At 36.1% G+C, this 20,601-nt stretch overlaps 1 protein-coding gene across 7 annotated transcripts in view; it reads left to right on the top strand.

The window, feature by feature from the left end:
• Window positions 1–20,601, top strand: part of NCOA1 (nuclear receptor coactivator 1) — a 277,415-nt gene that overhangs the window by 205,578 nt on the left and 51,236 nt on the right. For all 7 annotated transcript variants that reach the window (XM_054473265.2, XM_054473263.2, XM_063648895.1 and 4 more), the window contains 3 exons: window positions 6,710–6,857; window positions 8,169–9,489; window positions 12,524–12,704. In XM_054473265.2, coding sequence (XP_054329240.1) covers window positions 6,710–6,857; window positions 8,169–9,489; window positions 12,524–12,704 — 1,650 coding nt within the window. The remainder of the gene's footprint in view (window positions 1–6,709; window positions 6,858–8,168; window positions 9,490–12,523; window positions 12,705–20,601) is intronic.

Genomic DNA, 20,601 nt, shown 5'->3' with positions numbered 1-20,601 from the left:
CATGTTTACTTCATGACTGTTGCAGAACCTGTATCTCCTGACTCAGGTTGAAATTTCAAGTCAAAAATATATCCTATGAGATTATTAATTATTGCATAGCTGCTGGGTCTTAGTAAGTATCGTGGAAGTATAAGATATGTATATTCCCTGCCCTTAAGAAACTTAACAGTACTACAGGAACGGTAGGAAAAGTTATTTGAGAATTAAGGCCAGAAAGTTTACAGAAGTTCAGAATTAAATGGCTTTGATATACTTTAAAAATATTGTCATTTAATTATGGTAGCCTAACATTCTTTTTCCAATGAAATTTATTCTCTAATCTCTAGATAGTTTCTTTTGTAAGAATCTCATTGTGTGGCTTTTGCTGAAAAACAATTTTAAAATATTTTTCATTATTTTATCATTCTTAATTTTAACATTTTTCCCACAACATTAGATTTCCTAAGTTTACAGATGATTTTCCATTCATTACATTTTAGGTCAACTGCTTCCTAGTGATATATGGAGGAAGTAGTTTGATTTTTTTTCTTTTTCCAGGAAGCATCTATATAAATATCACAATCCAGGTATTTCTGGAACAGCTTCGTACAGGCTAGTGGTTCTCTAGTGGGCTCCTTACTAGACTTATACCACTCCCTAAGATTGTATTTCACTGGGTAGAGCTAAGAATCTGTATTTTTTAAAAGTTTCCCAGGCAATCCTGAAGGGCAGCCAGGTTTGGAAACCATTACAATAAATACTAATGTCGTCCACTGGATGTGAACTTTGTGATTTCCTCTAGCAAGGGTGACACTTGACTTTTGCATAGGTTTGGGACTCAGAGCACTGTTTCCACTCATTGCCTGAAGTTCTCGAGTTTACGGTACTTTTGATTTTTGCCTTAAGTTGGGCCTTCCAAGGCTTTACTTAAAAGACTTAATTTATTTGCCTATAACTTATGTACATTTTCACCAAGGCAAAGTAGATCTGGCTTGTCTCATTATCCAAATGGCTAGGCTCCCCATAGATGTGACTAGGCCACAGTTGAAGGTTTCTAAACCTTCAACAGAATTCCCCATACAATAAATTGATTGAAGTATAATAAGTAACTAGTTTGTCATTAATATATAAATGAAATAATTTAGAGTAAAATGTAAAGAAATGTAAGTATAATCCAATACCTGTTCCCCATTAGTCATTTTTTAATGTTCCCTCATGCTACTTTTTTTAGGAAAAAAAAATCCTCAATAGAAATAACTGTATTTTTCTTAGAATCAAGTTGTCCAAAGTTCACATGACTGAATCCAGTGTTTTGGAGATTCTAAACAACCTGACAAACAGGTTTTGTGGATTGAGCACAGCCTTTTCTGATATTTTCTATTCAGCAGTATCTAGCCAGATATGAGAAATGTGGTCAATGAAACACTTTCATGAGAATCACCTGTTAAAGATAGTGACCTGCTGAATTAAAATATCAAATGAAGGCCTGCCCAAATATCTTAACAAACCTTAAAGATAATGCTTAAGTTGGCCAGGTGCAGTGGCTCACACCTGTAATCCCAACACTTTGGGAGGCAGAGGCAGGTGGATCACCTGAGGTCGAGAGTTCAAGACCAGCCTGATCAACTTGGAGAAACCCCATCTCTACTAAAAATACAAAATTAGCCTGGTGTGGTGGCGCATTCCTGTAATCCCAGCTACTCGGAAGGCTGAGGCAGGAGAATCGCTTGAACCCAGGAGGCGGAGGTTGCGGTGAGCCGAGGTCACATCATTGCACTCCAGCCTGGGCAACAAGAGCGAAACTCCATCTCAAATAATAATAATAATAATGCTTAAGTTTGACAACCATTGGTCCATCAAGATTGGAGAGAGGTGTTATTTGCATTTGCAGTTTTCTTGCTGCCTTTTCACTTAGGGACAGTATAAAAAGAGTGAAACAAATTACTTACTATCTTCCTGATTTTGTGTAGAACTTTACAGTGAATGATATTTAGGCAGGAAAAGTTTGTCCTCCATCTGTTTTCTTTTTTCCTGCCTGTTAACTTATTCTTTGATGGCAGCAACTAGTCTGAAATCCTAATACACGTTAAAATTTCTAATTTTAATTTAGTTTTTTAGCTGCTTTTGACACAGTCAACTCATGAACTGCTGTCAAAGGGAGTTTACTATTATATTTTCCAGAATCAAGTTTGAAAACACATTTCAGTCAAAGAAATTTAGGAACTACCTAGCATGAATTAGATTAAAGCCATGGTTTTACATTGAGATTGGAGGGAAATGGATATCAGGATCACTTGAGGAACTTTTTAAACTAGAAGATCCATGCAAGTGTGTATAGTTTGGAATAAGTTCCCAGGTTCTGTTCAATTCAAAACTATTACTTTAAAGAAATATCTAGGTCATGGTGCTTCCCAAGGTCCCTGATAAGATAGATTCATCTGGGGCAGTTGTTAAACTAGATTTCTGGACCCCACCCCGGACTACTGAATCAGAGTCTATAGTCTAAGATGTTTACTTACAGAGAAGTTTGTAAACTATGAACCTAGGTTCCACAAACTTAATAACTATAACTAGGAAATGATGTTTTATGGGTAATCCCACTTTAGGTGATTTATAAGATATATTTAAGGTATTTAAGTTTCTGAGAAGTTCTACAACAAAAATACCTTTTAAATTTTGTTATTGAGACTTTTTTTCCACAGGATACTTTTTCCTGGAGCACATCTATCAGCAGTTAGATAGTAGTCATGGGAAATGTCAGGCTATACAACCTAGAAACTAGTTGTATGAAAGTTCTGTTTATATATATATAATGATGTAATGGATCATCTTTCCTTGTCTTTGAAATATCCATGACATATTGTTATATTAAAAAGTAGGTGGCTGGGCACAGTAGCTCATACCTGTAATCCCAGCCCTTGGAAGGCTGAGACAGGAGGATTGCTTGAGTCCAGAAGTTCAAGACCAACCTGGGCAACATGGCAAAACCTCATCTCTACAAAAAATAAAAATACAAAAATTAGCTAGGCGAGGCACACAGCTATGGTCCCAGCTAGTTGGAGAATTGCTTGAGCCCAGGAAGTGAAGACTTCAGTTAGCCTTGATCATGCTACCCAGGCACTCAAGCCTGGGGGACAGAATGAGACACTGTCTCAAAAAAAAAGAGTAGACCAAGAGAGCACAGCATATATAATATGATCTCACTTTTAGATATCTTTCTATTTATCCAATTCTAGAATATTAACAAAATTTTAACTGGTTATCTCTGCATGATGGAATTACAAATGACTTTACTTATTCTTTGTTCATCTCTCTATTAACTTTATATTAAAATAAAGCCATTTTCATCTTTTAAAAAATATAGTTAAGGCTAGGCATGGTGGCTCACGCCAGTAATCCCAGAATTTTGAGAGGCTGAGGTGTGAGGATCACTTGAGCACAGGAATTCGAGATCGGCCTGGCCAACGTGGCAAAACCCCATCCTATTAAAAATACAAAAATTAGCCAGGCGTGATGGCGTTAGCCTGTAATCCCAGTTACTCGGGAGTCTCCGGCAGGAGAATCCCTTGAACCCAAGAGGTGGAGGTTGCAGTGAGGCGAGATCACGCCACTGCACTCCAGCCTGGGTGACAGAGGGAGACCCTGTCTCAAAAAAGAGAAAAGTATATCATGAGTCAAAGCTGGAAGGGGTTTATGGTATTAAGTTTGGAAGCATTGCTATAAAACATAAAGTACCCATATCAATGATTAATTAGAATGTTCTTTGAGACTTGTGTAATGTGGTTAAGTCCATGGTCCATGTAACAACTGAAAATCTTTTTATGTCGAACTTTGTTAAAAATATTTAAAATGTGAGTTTACTGTCCTCTTAGTGATTTTGATATAATAAATAGAGTTTACTCATTGGTGATTGAGAATTTTAGAACATCTAGGGGTAATTGTTTTTTCTGTACCTTATAACAATTTTTTAATTCTTTCTCTTTTTCTGCATATATTTAGGTGACTACCACAAAGAAAAATAAACCTCTACCAGCATTGACCCATAGTACCCTGCCACACATTTTTTTTACCTGCCTATTTTGTTAATATCAGTAAGGCATGCTTGTTTGAGGTTATCTCAGCACCAAATTGGGAGGGATCAAAAACACAAAAAGCTTTGCTTCTACAGCTGCTGTAACCATGGAAAATTTAATGTTTCTTTTGCTTTGTAGCTCTGTTGAGGCCTATTCTAGGGATAAAAATAAATAAAAAATAAATTTAAAAAAGCGGCTGTATGTTAAAGGTTCTTTGGAAGGATTCTGAGGTGTCAGTAATAGTCCTTCAATAATATCTTTCCCCACTAAGTGTTCTAAGAAGTTTAGAAATGGACACAGGAATCAGAGATCAAAATACTAGCTACAGAGATGACAAAATTAGGTCAGAAAACTAGGCCAGGACCTATAAACAAAATGGGATTCCAAAACTAAACCTTGAAACCCACTTAAAGGGAAAATTTGATGTGTAGAGCAAATGTTTATTGAACCAACTCTGAAGAGCTGTGGCTACCTTACTCATCTCTTAATTCGAAGTATTAGTGATTGTTTTTCAGAGTTGAAGCTGTTGCCATAAATGGTGTCTAGGGATTGACTATGTGTGTGACTCAGAACATAAGTACTTTGGAAGCTGCGTATTTGTTGATTTTTTTTCCCTCTGATGTTTACTGAGGAAATATTCATTCAATACCTGATATGTACTCCATGCTAGGCTCCGTGCTAGATATTATCTTACAATGTTATTGGCTCAGTTTTAATAATTAGTTGACTGAGATGGGTGAATGTTAATTTGCATTAAGTCTTAAACTTGTAAATAACAGTGAGAGGTCAAGCCTGAATCTGACTCCTAGGCTCTTACTCTTTTCATTGATTTATGCTGCCTTCCTTTGACCTCTTCATCTGAACAATTAAGCACCAGAATTTTAGTTAACTGGAGAATCTTACTGAGTTCTAATTAATTGAAGTTTTACCATATTAAATATTGCCTTTTTCTCATTTCCAAGAATGGCTGAATGAATTATTAAATGCCGAATCTTAGTCCTTACATTCTCATCCAAAACAAATAATCTAATTTCAAAACATAAAGTGTGGTAATTGTCTTGTATTAAAATTAATAGGCTTCCCTAAATTCAGGAATTTTTCCTAGTTTAGATACATTATATTTAGTAACTATGCCAGTGATTTAGCTGAAATTGCCAGGTGTGTAAAGAATGTGGTTGGTTAAATATAAGTCTTATCCTTTCAATTAAATTTATATTCTGGTTTTGGTACTTAGGCAGATATATTATGGTATAGATTTACATTAAACTATACCTTTTTCAGTTGGTACTGTATACACAGGACAATAAAATAGAACATGTCTTGTTTAAGTAACATGTAACTTCAAAAATTATTTAATTGGTAATTTTAAGCCTCTTTCTCATGGCCTTTAAAATGTAATCAAAGCCCCTTCTGAAATGTCTTTGAAAAATTGGACTAACATTTTATCACAGGCTAAATTATAATAGTCATTTGTGGTAGTAGCCAATCTTTCTTAAAATAGAATTATATGGTATTATTAAAACATCAGTGATATTTTATTACATGATAGTCTGGCATAGCCTTTACGTATTTAATAAATACTTACATGGTTAGAATTTTTTCTGCTGTTAGTAAAGCTTTAAGACAAAAGTAAATTATGCTGCTTATAAAGTGACTTGACTGCCTTAACTTAGTTTTTGTTCCTTATACTAATAACCATTGGCTTTATCTTAATTTGCTTACTAAACTTTAAAAATTCAAACATTAAAAATAGTACACAGATTTTACACATATTTATAAATAACTTGTCAAATGGGACCTTAGTGATTCACATTCCTGAGTGAAAAATTAAATTTGAATATTAGTTAAGGAACTCTGTAAGCTGATCAAAACTTAGTAAATTTTATGGTGTGTAAGTCATATCTTAGTAGAGCTGTTATTTTAAAAAAAACCAGCAAAAGAGAAAACAAACTTGTTAAAGATAATACTGAGAGTGAGAGGGGAGAAAAATATTTCCTGGTATTTTTAATGGAGACTTAATAAATTTGAAGAGCTCCCCCCAGTATAGAGAAAGATTAAGGTTGGGCCAGGCGTGGTGGCTTACACCTGTAATCACAGCACTTTGGGATGCCAAGGTGGATGGATCATTTGAGGTCAGGAGTTCAAGACCAGCCTGACCAACATGGTGAAACCCTGCCTCTACTAAAAATACAAAAATTAGCCGTGGTGGTGGGTGTCTGTAGTCCCAGCTACTCGGAAGGCTGAGGCAGGAGAATTGCTTGAACCCCGGAGGCGGAGGTTGCAGTGAGCCGAGATCATTCCACTGCACTCCAGCCTGGGCAACAGAGCGAGACTCTGTCTCAAAAGAAAAAAAAAATAAAAAGACTAAAGTTGATGTTTCCCAGATTTGGGGTTTCCTCATAATTATAACTTCTCTGAGGAGGCACCCATTCAACTATGACTCAATTAAAACCTGTCATCAAGTGGTATATTTCAACTGGAATCATCTTCCCCCTCAGATATCTGCTTTGTCTGAACTATTCTTTATTCTGAGTCTAAGCAGGCAACAGTTGGGAGGACATTTAAAATGAGGTTCTAAGTAGAAATAAAACCTGGTGACTTAAAGCCAGCGTATAAGTATCAGAATTTTAACTAGGTTTCTCTTTTGTTTGAAACAGTGATGACTCGTGGCACTGCCTCCAGCCCCTCCTATAGATTCATATTGAATGATGGGACAATGCTTAGCGCCCACACCAAGTGTAAACTTTGCTACCCTCAAAGTCCAGACATGCAACCTTTCATCATGGGAATTCATATCATCGACAGGTACTACTTATTTGGAGAGCTTCATATGAAATAAGCCAGTTCACATATCTCTTATTAAGAGAAATTTTTTATTCTCTTGATGGCTAGAAAGCAGAAATTCTAAATTAGGCGTAAAACTAGTGTGATCAGTATATATAATCAATATATCCATATTGGGTTTTATAGTTTTATCATGTAATAGCTTTGTTGTTCATAAAGGGAGGTAGGAAAGCTGAGGCTGAAAATATGCTTTTTAGAGCGTAAAACCAAAAAGATGGCTAAAAATTTACAACATTCCGTATGTGAATCTTATAAGAGATTTCAGAGTTTGTTAACTTTATTATTTTTATGTTTATTTTTGAAAGTGCTGTATTTTCATTAGGGCATACTTGGTGGCTCCTGAGTTCAAGTTGACAATTTCTCACAGAAATTACAAATCATTAAACTATCAACTTGATTTTTGAGTGCCATTGCCTCTAATTTGTTCCCCTCTCTAAGTATGTTTTACACTGATATGTGGTAAATTCATGAAACTATTATCCTATGAATTATTAGAAATCCTACATTTACAATGGTTAAAATGTAGCATTAAAAACAAAGACATTTCCCCTCACTTCATCTTTTTCTCATCTAATGTATTTGCTTATTGGAACATGGTAATGCCAGTCACAAATCTGTTGTCATAATTATGAATTTGAGTAAAGGACTCACTGAAAACCTGAATTCAGTATTCTGTTTTTTTTCTACTTTTAGTTTAAATTGTGCTTGTGAGTGGAATTAGCACAGTTCTTTTTTTCACATTGTGATTTCTCTTTCAAAACATCTGCTATGTCTGCATATCACTCTTTTTATTTTTACATCAGTGACACAGTATTTTCCTTACCCAGTCTTCCTCTTTGGAGTTGAAATACTTAAAAGCTGTAACAGGAGTCATAAATAAGTGCTTTATAAACAGAGGTGTGAGAAGTTTATTTTTCAACCAAAAAAATTGTTATAATATTAATTGTGTATATTAAGTTTAGAAATTGTTTAAAAGAACATATATTGGATTTTTTCCAAAACCAAGAAAAATTTATTTTACATATAACTGAGACCATTATCAAATGTAAGAGTCGATAAGCATTATTTCTTATTAAGTGGTGCTAATATTTTACAGTAGTTTTTTCTTAATTTAAGAAACTTTTTTCTTAATTTAAGATGATACAGAAGCTCTTTACTTGATAGCTTGCAATATTAATGAGATCAATGGTCTTGTTTTAGAATATGTATCATAAAAATATTTTAATAGAAACAAATGAAGATGTTTGAATAATAATGTCTTTTTCCCCCTAGGGAGCACAGTGGGCTTTCTCCTCAAGATGACACTAATTCTGGAATGTCAATTCCCCGAGTAAACCCCTCAGTCAATCCTAGTATCTCTCCAGCTCATGGTGTAGCTCGTTCATCCACATTGCCACCATCCAACAGCAACATGGTATCCACCAGAATAAACCGCCAGCAGAGCTCAGACCTTCATAGCAGCAGTCATAGTAATTCTAGCAACAGCCAAGGAAGTTTCGGATGCTCACCTGGAAGTCAGATTGTAGCCAATGTTGCCTTAAACCAAGGACAGGCCAGTTCACAGAGCAGTAATCCCTCTTTAAACCTCAATAATTCTCCTATGGAAGGTACAGGAATATCCCTAGCACAGTTCATGTCTCCAAGGAGACAGGTTACTTCTGGATTGGCAACAAGGCCCAGGATGCCAAACAATTCCTTTCCTCCTAATATTTCGACATTAAGCTCTCCCGTTGGCATGACAAGTAGTACCTGTAATAATAATAACCGATCTTATTCAAACATCCCAGTAACATCTTTACAGGGTATGAATGAAGGACCCAATAACTCTGTTGGCTTCTCTGCCAGTTCTCCAGTCCTCAGGCAGATGAGCTCACAGAATTCACCTAGCAGATTAAATATACAACCAGCAAAAGCTGAGTCCAAAGATAACAAAGAGATTGCATCAATTTTAAATGAAATGATTCAATCTGACAACAGCTCTAGTGATGGCAAACCTCTGGATTCAGGGCTTCTGCATAACAATGACAGACTTTCAGATGGAGACAGTAAATACTCTCAAACCAGTCACAAACTAGTGCAGCTTTTGACAACAACTGCCGAACAGCAGTTACGGCATGCTGATATAGACACAAGCTGCAAAGATGTCCTGTCTTGCACAGGCACTTCCAACTCTGCCTCTGCTAACTCTTCAGGAGGTTCTTGTCCCTCCTCTCATAGCTCATTGACAGAGCGGCATAAAATTCTACATCGGCTCTTACAGGAGGGTAGCCCCTCAGATATCACCACTTTGTCTGTCGAGCCTGATAAAAAGGACAGTGCATCTACTTCTGTGTCAGTGACTGGACAGGTACAAGGAAACTCCAGTATAAAACTAGAACTGGATGCTTCAAAGAAAAAAGAATCAAAAGACCATCAGCTCCTACGATATCTTTTAGATAAAGATGAGAAAGATTTAAGATCAACTCCAAACCTGAGCCTGGATGATGTAAAGGTGAAAGTGGAAAAGAAAGAACAGATGGATCCTTGTAATACAAACCCAACCCCAATGACCAAACCCACTCCTGAGGAAATAAAACTGGAGGCCCAGAGCCAGGTGGGTAACTGCTTGCTTCACAGAATGGTCATTCCTAATAATTTTTTTTCATTTATTCTATTCTGTGTATAGACATATATGAATTCATACTATGTTTTATCCTATCCATTGGGCATATATTAAGAGGTTAGTATCAATAACTGATCACAGGATGCCCTCAGAAGTTTTCTTTAGAACTTCAGAAGGCTACAGTTTTAATGCAGAATTATAAAATAGGAGATTTTTCTTTCTCTATAAAATCAGAGTTCACATTTTTAGACATTTTTTTAAATACCTTCCCTGCCCCTTCCTCCCAGCCCTACCTATTGAATCTAACTCTCTAGGAATGAAACCTAGGAACCAAACCTAAGTCTGGGAACCTCTGATGTAAATGAAGTGGGAGAGAAATGTAAGGAGGTAGACAAGGTTACTTAGTCTGGCTTGTTTTTTTATTTCCTTTGAAGCATTTCCTAAGGCTGTTTTCCTTCTCATCTGATTCTGACCACTCTCAACCATCAGAGAATAGGGACTTGAATATTCTGGGTAACAAAATATTGCCCTTACGTAACATGGCCTGAAACAGACTTAAATAAAGACAAACCTTTCCATAAGTTGTTATGGATTAGAAACCTTTATGTTTAGGATGGGGTGAAAGTGGTGTAAAAGTAAACAGGTATCTTCATTTATTGTATAATTGCTTATGGACTCTGAAGGAATATAGTTTTTAAAAAAAATGGCCCTTCCTAGGAGCTTTCACCTTATTTAGAGACAGAATATAGACATTCATTAATCAGCAGACAATGTACGTACAAAGCAGTTTAACCACAAGACTCCATTCTAAAGCATGAGTCACACTTAGTATGCATAGGTCCTTCGGTTTCTTGAATCAGCTTAGTTTTCTGCTCTCATCTCACAAGAATCACTCTCTTCCCTCCGGAATACTGCATTCTAGGCAGATGGAAGTCCTTGTCATTCCTAGAATAAGCCATGTCTCTTCTAAACATACTCTGCCTGCTCTTCTTTCTGTGCCCACTGAACTTCTACTCATCCTTCACAAACCAATTCAAATAACATCTGCATAAAGCCTTCCCCAAGTATCCCTGGTTAGACATTTCCTGCTTCTGTCCTCTTGTAGTGCTTCATATCATCTCTGTTTACTATTTGTAGTAACACTATTTTGACTGGTTCTATACCTGTGTGTTCTTTGAGGATAAGGCTGTCTCATGTTTCTTGGTACAATGAAACTAATTTTTAAGCAGAAAACAGCATTAAATAATAAGTATATTTAAAAGGAAAAGATTTATAAGATAATGTCATTGTGTTCAGTTTTGGTGCATCTGTTTTGTGTACATGGGCATGTATTTCTGTTGAGCTGATTCCTAGGAGTAGAACTACAGGATCATAAGATATGCATATGTCCTTTTTCAGTAGATAATGCCAGTTTTCCTAGTGTATCAGTATTTTTTCTAGTTGCTCCAAGTCCATGTTAATACATGATATTATCAATATTTTAGATTTTTAGCTATTCTGAGGTGTGTGTTCTAATCTGCATTTCCCTGATAAATATTCATTGGTCATTTGGATATCTTCTTTTGTAAATTGCCTAGTCTAGTCTCTTGACCATTTTTTAATGTGTTTTTATTTTGCTTATTGACTTTTAAGAGTTCTTTATATATGAGTCCTTTATTGGACATAAATTTGCAGACATCTTTTCAATGCTAAGGCTTACCTTTTCTTTCTCTTACTGGCACTTTTTGATGAGGTGAAGTTCTTCACTTTAATATAGTTCAATTTGTCAATCTTTTCCTTTATGGTTAATGCTTTTTGCACATGTGTAACAAAAGACATGTTCACAAATGTTTTTAACAGCTTTATTCGTATCAGCCAAAAACTGGAAGCAACCCAAAAATCCATCACAATAGAATGGATAATTATGTTGTGACATATTCATACAGTGGGACACTATTCAGCAATAGAAATGAATGAACTACTGCTAAATGTGACAGTGCCCGAACCTCAGAAATATAATTACATACATACGTGTAGTTCTATTTATATACTCTAGAAACAAAAATTTTAGTTGAACTAGATAATGAAACCCAAAAAGTAATCATAGTATAGCAGTATTGTGAAATAAAGGCCAGTTTTCTTCTCTACATAACTTAAGACAGAGATGTAGGAACTCCCTATTTATTCTTTTTTATTTTATTTTATTTTTTTTATTTTTTTGAGATGGAGTCTCGCTCTGTAGCCCAGGCTGGAGTGCAGTGGCACGATCTCAGCTCACTGCAACCTCCGCCTCCCAGGTTCAAGCGATCCTCCTGCCTCAGCCCCACTAGTAGCTGGAATTACAGGCATGCGCCACGATGCCTGGCTAATTTTTGTATTTTTAGTAGAGACGGGATTGCCATGTTGGCCAGGCTGGTCTCGAACTCCTGACCTCAGGTGATCCACCTGTCTCAGCCTCCCAAAGTGCTGGGATTACAGGTGTGAGCCACTGCGCCCGGCCTCCCTATCTATTCTAAAAGATATGTTTCTTATACTATTAAGTCCTTAAGTGGGAAGTAACCTTTCTGATATCTTTAAAGCTGATACATAATTTATGAAAAAGTTTTCCAAACTTTTTTAAATTATAAAAAAGTTGAATCAATATAAGTTTAAAGTAAGTCATTTTATGAAATTTTGAAAAATATGACAGGAAAAAGTCACCCATAATGCCATCATCATAACACAGTGCTACTGACACTTTTTTCCAGTCCAATCTTTTTTTATACTTAGATTTTTATGCCAAGATATGGTAGCCAAATATTATATGTATATTATTTATATCCTGCAGTATATGAATACTATATCAGAAGCATCCAAATATTTTCTCCATGGAATAGTTAGCTCATGTAATTTCCAGGTAGCCCCAGTCATTCTAATTATTTCTTCTTTCTTTATTCTCTCAAAGTCACACCGAATTCATAGAGTTTAAAGAAGCAGCATTTTTTTCTACGTTGTTTCAGGTGAAAGTGTAAAATATATTTCCTCTAACTTTGGTTTCCTTTCTTAGTTTACAGCTGACCTTGACCAGTTTGATCAGTTACTGCCCACGCTGGAGAAAGCAGCACAGTTGCCAGGCTTATGTGAGACAGACAGGATGGATGGTGCGGTCACCAGTGTAACCATCAAATCGGAGATCCTGCCAGCTTCACTTCAGTCCGCCACTGCCAGACCCACTTCCAGGCTAAATAGTATGTTTTGGGGACAACACCTCATTTTAAACGTTTAGTGGTAATGTGGATTAGCATTTTGTCTCTCACCAGTATTACACAGATCCTTCGCTTAAGAGTGAAATATCTTTTTTTTAATGACAAATTAAAAATTATATATTTTATAGGTGTACAATGTACTATTTTGGTATATGTATACATTGTAAAATGATTACCACCAGCAAGCTAATTAACATATCCATTGCCTCATATGGTTACCTTTTTTTTTTTTAATTATTAAGTATTTATTGATCATTCTTGGGTGTTTCTCGGAGAGGGGGATATGGCAGAGTCATAGGATAATAGTGCAGAGAAGGTCAGCAGATAAACACATGAACAAAGGTCTCTGGTTTTCCTAGGCAGAGGTCCCTGCGGCCTTCCGCAATGTTTGTGTCCCTGGGTACTTGAGATTAGGGAGTGGTGATGACTCTTAAAGAGCATGCTGCCTTCAAGCATCTGTTTAACAAAGCACATCTTGCACCGCCCTTAATCCATTTAACCCTGAGTTGACACAGCACATGTTTCAGAGAGCACGGGGCTGGGGGCAAGGCCATAGATCAACAGCATCCCAAGGCAGAAGAATTTCTCCTAGTACAGAACAAAATGGAGTCTCCTATGCCTACTTCTTTCTACACAGACACAGTAACAATCTGATCTCTCTTTCTTTTCCCCACATTTCCCCCTTTTCTTTTCAACAAAACCGCCATCGTCCTCATGGCCCGTTCTCGATGGTCGCTGTCTCTTCGGAGCTGTTGGGTACACCTCCCAGACAGGGCGGCCGGGCAGAGGCGCTCCAAGAGTGAAATATCTTTTTATTAACGCCACTATAAATAATAAAACAGTTATATTTAGGCATGTGAACGTCGTTCATCATGTGTATTTTAAATTATAACCTCTACCCTTTTGTAATTAATGTTAAGGTGAGCAGTTGATGTTAAGGAGAACAATTTTGTCGTCTCACCCAAAACACCCCATAACAGGACTTTTAGAAATACAATATTGCGTCAGATTGTTTCCACATATCTTCCTTGAAAACTAATCCTGTGAGTTGCAGAAATAAAAGATTCTGTACTAAAATACACTGGGCAAATGCTACATGTTCCATACGTTTCGTATTGATGTTTCAGTGCCTATTAGCAGTTTTGAGAAGCCTTGTATTAAGGAAAGTAGTTTAGATTTCTTTTACCCAACATTTCCCAAACTTTCCTGATTATGGAATTTCTTTTCTCAAGTAATACATGTTATACCGCAGAATGAGTTTTCCATGAAGTTGCTTAGGAGACAACTGTGTTAAAATATGTTATCGTTCTAACCCAAGTTAGCATTTTCCTAGTTGAGAGACACTTTGATACTTTAATGTGTTAAATTTATGAAGATAAGGCTGTCAGATTTTTTTACCCATCACATTTTGCTGTTAAAAAAACCAGTGGTAAGAATTCCATTGTATGACCTTGAAACTAAAGGAAACTAATCAGCTCACTTTCAAAATTAGTCTGGATTTCCAACCTTAGTCCTATCCTTTTTCTGCTGGTATCAGATGTGGGACTTCAGTTATTTCAATCCAACTGGAACTTTTAACTGTCATGACCCAATTACTGATAGTTTGCCAAGATTTCAGACAGCTGCAAAGAATAATCTTGAATCCATCTGTGACATTTTTGGAGGCAGTATTTTAGCTGACCAGAGTATTAGAGGAAGAGTCAGAAGCCTAGATTCAAAGCTCACATTCTCCAGTCATTAACAGTCTTACCTCAAGGAAGTGCATTTTTTGAACCTTATTCTCTTTATCTGCAACATAAGAATTAGATTAAATGATTTTGAAAGTTTCTTCTAATTGAAGCAGTGAGGCTCTAGACTGGAATGTCAGTCACAGTTGAGGAAACAGTAAGATGCAAGGCTGAAAAGAGATAAAATGAAAGTCTACATATTGATTGGTTTGGTGGTCCTTATCTCCTCCCCCATCCAATATGGGAGACTGGAAGAATTTTCTCAGCGGACATTGAATGGGCAGAAGGATGTCCGGATGTGAGTATATAAATACAAAAGCCATTCTGCTATCTCATCATCCAACAATGAAGGCTACCAGAAGAGACAAGCCTGGCGCTCAGCCCTCCCAGTCCATGTTTTAGAACGCTGACTGAACAGACACAGTCAAGAATCATTAGTACTTGGAGGAAACTCTGCAACTTGAAAGGGAGAAAAAGAAATAAACAGAAAAAGTATGCAATGGAAATATATAATGAATGCATAAACCAAAAAAGAAAAAAACTAGTAGAAATTTTAGAAAGATAAAAATGTATTACCCCTGAAAATATGGAAAGGGGAAAAAAGAGGGACAAAGAACAGAAAAAACTCTTGGAAATTAGGTATCCCACTTTTTTTTTTTAATGAGAAAAATGTAAGATGATACAGCTGAGAAAAGCTTCCAGAAAGAACAGAAAGATGCTCCCAGAAAGACAAATGGGAAGTAGGGAAGAAAAAGTTAAGGAAATTACAAGGTCCACCTCAGAGGGCCAATAGTGATTAGGAATTACACAAACAGGCCGGGTGCGGTGGCTCACGCCTGTAATCGTGCACTTTGGGAGGCTGAGGCAAGCAGATCACCTGAGGTCAGGAGTTCAAGACCAGCCTGACCAACATGGTGAAACCCTGTCTCTACTAAAAATATACAAAAATTAGCTGGGCGTGGTGGCAGGCACCTGTAATCCCAGCTACTTGGGAGGCTGAGGCAGGAGAATCACCTGAACCCAGGAGGCAGAGGTTGCAGTCAGCTGAGATCATGCCATTGCACTCCAGCCTGGGTAACGACAGCAAAACTCCATCTCAAAATTAATTAATTAATTAATTAATTAAAAAATTTAATTAAAAAAATAAATTACACAAACAAGGTGGGGGGGAACATCAAAAAAATATGAGAATTTTCTGCAACTAACTAAAGGACTTGATTCGCCAGATTACAATGTTTCAACAAGTACCCAACACAAATGGAAAAAAAAGTACTTGTACCAAAGCTTGTCATCATATCATTCTGGAACGTAAGAGATAAAGAAAAGGTTCTAAAACCTTTCAGAGAGAAGTTATTAATTCCATACATTGAATCAGGAATTTTCAGAGGTAATGTTGGAACTAGAAGACATTTATGATTTGAGAAAGAGGACTTCTGCTTTCAACTATGACAGCAATAATTGGCACTGGTCTAGTCCTCCCACTGTAAATAACAGGAAAAAGAGCAAATACATTAAACAATTCTTGTAAGACAATAGATAATAGGCAGTGTGAGACTGTGATCTCTCTGAGAAGGAAGCAAGTCAGGTGAGCTCTACAATCATCTCAGCTTTTTTCTTGGAGACGTTTACCAAACCAAGTACAGGTAGGAGGAACCCAAAATAAGCACGGATATTTTACTAAACTCAGAAAATAGTGATAGGAGTTCAGTGACACTGGGGCAGCTAGAACTTACTGAACAAAGTACCCGAGAAGTGAAGGATATGTAGAAAATAGCAACAAAAATCTGAATCAGGGTTCTTTTAAATCCTTGGCTGAATACTACACTGTGCATGTATTCAACGATACTCCATCAGGTGGGGCAAAGAACAGTTTGTGAAGGAAGAACAACTGTCAGGAAGGAGTGAGCTGAACAACTACCCGAACTCACACAAGATTGGAAGATAATCAAGTCCTGACCAATCAGAGTCGGTAGACCTTCTTGAACATCTGGGACATTTAGTGGAAAATGGCCTCACTTTAAGAGTGGATTTACCCTAGACCTGCTTTGACATCTTAAAAACCTCAAAAGGATCAAGCTTATGTACCAGTAAATTAACTGTCTGAAAGAACACTATTCAATAGTTTTTAAAGAAGACACCAAAATTCAGACATTCAACAGCATTATATTCATAATTTCCAACATATAATAAAAAAATTAAGACACATGATGTAGCAAGAAACTGTGACCCATACCCAAAGTCAGTTAATAGATCCAGAAATGACAAGAGATGTTAGAATTAATAGAAAAAGACTTGAAAATAGCTATTCTAAATATGTTGAAGAACTTAAAGGAAAACATGAACATAATGAGGGAAGAGATATAAACTACAAAAAAAAAAAAGAGCCAAATAGAGCTGGTAGAGCTGAAAAATACAGCATTTAAAATGAAAAATTTGTTGGAGGAGCCTACCAGCAGATTAGACACTGCAGGAAAAAAAAAAAGCAATAAACATGACATGGTATTAGAAACTATTTAAATTAGAGGAGAAAAAGAATACCACAAAAGTATCGAGGACCTCAGTCACCTGTGGAACAATATAAAGCAGTCTAATATACACGTAATATATAAATAATACATAATTATGGAAGAAGGGGGAGCAGGTGAAATTTTTGAAAAACAAAAAACAGCCAAAATATTTACAAATTTGTGGAAATTTATAAACCTACAAATCCAAGAGTTTAATGAATCCCAAGCAAAATAAACACAAAGAAAACTACTATAAGCCATGTCATAATCAAATTGCTGAAACAAAAATCTTAAAACCAATCAAATAAAAATGACACATTATGTCAGATAAACAAGAAAAAAACTTTCTATACTTAGTATCATTCAAAATGATACAGAGATGAAAAAAGATAGAAAATGATATAAGACAAACAAAGATAAGAAAACAACTAACTTTCTGTATCCAGTATCATTCAGAAATGCAGGTGAAATAAAGATGTTTTCAAACAAACCACACTGAGAAAATTTGTCGTCAGCAGATTACACTGTTGTTCAAGCTAAAATAAAATGAATCCAGATGGAAACTCTAACCTACAGAAAATAATCAGAGAGCCAGATAAGTAAAGGTATGAATAAATGGAAAATTCTTTTTTCTCATTTGTTAGTTTCTTTAAATGAAAAATAACTGTTTAAAGCAAAAATAATAACAGTGAATTGTATATGTAATATGTAGAAGAGGAATGTATGACGGTAATAGTACCGCAGATGGGGTAGAATAAATGGGACAATACCCTTTTCTATGAAATAGTATAATATTTGAGGCTAGAGGCTGAAGTTAAAAATGCGTTTTGTTAACAGAAAAATATTCTATAAGTGTCCTGTATGTAGAAAATCCTAAAGAAGTGAGAGGAAAAGCTACTTGAACTAAATGAACTTAGCAAAGTCATAATATGTGTACTCAGTATTTTTAAAAATCAATTGTATTTCTGTATATCGATTACATACAATTGGATAATGATATAGAAAAAGCAATTTAAAAAATACATAAAATATTAAGACGTAAATTTTAGATGGAATAACGTGCATTACTCTACACTGAAAACTACTTTGCTGAGAGAAATTAGAGGGGGCCAAATAAATGGAGAGGGATACCATTTTCATGGATTGTAAGACACAAGGCAGGCGGATCACGAGGTCAGGAGATCGAGACCTTCCTGGCTAACATGGTGTAACCCCGTCTCTACTAAAAAAATTAAAAAATTAGCCGGGCGTGGTGGCAGGTTCCTGTAGTCCCAGCTACTCGGGAGGCTGAGGCAGGAGAATGGTGTGAACCCAGGAGGTGGAGATTGCAGTGAGCCGAGATGGTGCCATTGCACTCCAGCCTGGGTGACAGAGCGAGACTCTGTCTCAAAGAAAAAAAAAAAAAAAAGTCAGCAGGCATTTTAGTAAAATTTGACAAGCTTTTTCTAAAGTGTATATGAGAATGCAAAGGTCCTGAAATAATAAAAACCGCTTTAAAAAAAAAAAAGAAAACTTGGGAGTATTTATACTACTTGATTTTAATACTTCTATAAAGCACCAGTCATCAAGATGGTGTGGTTTTGGAATAAAAATAGACATATAGATCAATGCAAAATAATGGAGAGTCCAGAAACAGACCCACATTTATATGGCGAATTGACATTCAACAAAGACACCAGGGTAATTAAACAAAGAATAGTCATTTCAATACATGGTGATATAACAACTGAACATCCATGTGGAAAAAAATGAACCTCAACCCCTTTCCTCATCCCATACACAAAAAAATGAACTTATTTTGAGTCTATCATAGGCTTAAATATAAAAGTTAAAACTATAAAGCTTTTCAACAAAAAATATATGTCATTGAGATAGACACATTTTTGATAGGACACAAAAAGTGCTAATCGTGAAAGAAAAAAATTGATACATTAGACTTCGTTAAATGTTAAATCTTCTGCTCTTTAAAGACCACCTCTTGAAAGAAAATGAATCAATAATCAATAACCTTTCAAAACAGAAATCACTAGGCTAAACCCAGATGGGTTCACTTGTAATTCTACCAAACATTTAAGGAAGAAATTATATTCTCTATAATCTCTTCCAAAAAATAGAAGCAAAGAAAATATTTCCTAACTCATATTGTAAAACACATATCTGATATAAAGGAGTGATACCCAAAATAAACAAAGAACTCTTAAAATGAAACAATAAGAAAACAAGCAACTCAATTTAAAAATGGGCAAAAGATCTGAACAGACACCTCACCAAAGAAGATATACAGATGGTAAATAAGCATATGAAATGATGCCCAACTCGTATGTCATTAGAAAATTGCAAATTAAAACAACAATATGCTGGCGAGGATGTAGAGCAACAGGAACTCTCGTTGCTGGTGAGAATACAAAATGGTACAGCCACTTTGGAAGACATTTTGGCAGTTTCTTACAAAACTAAACATACTCTTACCATATGATCCAGCAATCACACTCCTTGATATTTACCCAAATGAGTTGAAAACTTATGTTCACACAAAAACCTGCACATGAATGTTTATGGCAGCTTTATCCATAATTGCCAAAACTTGGAAGCAATCAAGCCATGAAAAGACATTGCTGAGAAGAAGCCAATCTGAAAAGGCTACACATCCTGTATAATTCCAACCGTATTCTGGAAAAGGCAAAGCTGTGGAGACAGTCAAAAGATCAGGAGTTGCCAGGGGTTTGTTATCAGTGGTTGCCAAAGGCAAGGATGAATAAGGAGAACACAGGGGATTTTATGTGGTAAGTATCATACCTAAAAATCCCCTGTGTTCGTATCATGTATATATAAATAAATGTACATAGACATATACACTTATATATATATAAATCATGTGTGTGCAATGAGATGCATCTATCCTGTCATTCTATATTGGTCAAAATATCAAAATCCACAGAATGTACAACACAAAGAGTGAACTCTAATGTAAACTGTGGACGTTAGTTAATACTAATGTCAATATTGGCTTATCAGTTCTAACAAATGTACCGCACTAATGCAATAGTAGGAAAAACTGTCCAATCTAAACACTGGGCAAAGGATTGTAAAAGACATTTCACAAAGGAAGATATGAAAATGGCAAATCAGCATGTGAAAAGATGGTTAATATCTTTTTTTTTTTTTTTGAGTCTTTCTGTTGCCCAGGCTGGAGTGCAATGGCATGATCGCCGCTCGCTGCAACCTCTGCCTCTCAAGTTCAAGCAATTCTCATGCCTCAGCCTTCCAAGTAGCTGGGATTACAGGTGTGTGCCACCATGCCTGGATAATTTTTTTGTATTTTCAGTAGAGATAGGGTTTCTCCATTTTGGCCAGGCTGGTCTAGAACTTCTGGCCTCAAGTGATCCACCCGCCTTGGCTTCCCAAAGTGCCGGGATTACAGGTGTGACCCACTGCTCCCGGCCAAGATACTTAACATCTTTAATCATCAAGGAAATGCCAATTAAAACTACAGTGCAATACCACTGCATACCCATTAGAATGCCCAAAATTTTAAAAACTGACAATACCAAGTGATGGCAAGGGTGTGGAACAATTTGAACTTTTACATTGCTAATGGCATGTAAAATGGTATAGCAAATTTGGAACATTGTTCAGCAATTTCTC

The sequence above is a fragment of the Pongo pygmaeus genome, chromosome 12, assembly GCF_028885625.2.
Source record: "Pongo pygmaeus isolate AG05252 chromosome 12, NHGRI_mPonPyg2-v2.0_pri, whole genome shotgun sequence".
Classification (NCBI taxonomy): domain Eukaryota; kingdom Metazoa; phylum Chordata; class Mammalia; order Primates; family Hominidae; genus Pongo; species Pongo pygmaeus.
The sequence above is the reverse complement of the archived record's forward strand: the minus strand, read 5'-3'. Positions and strand labels throughout refer to the sequence as shown.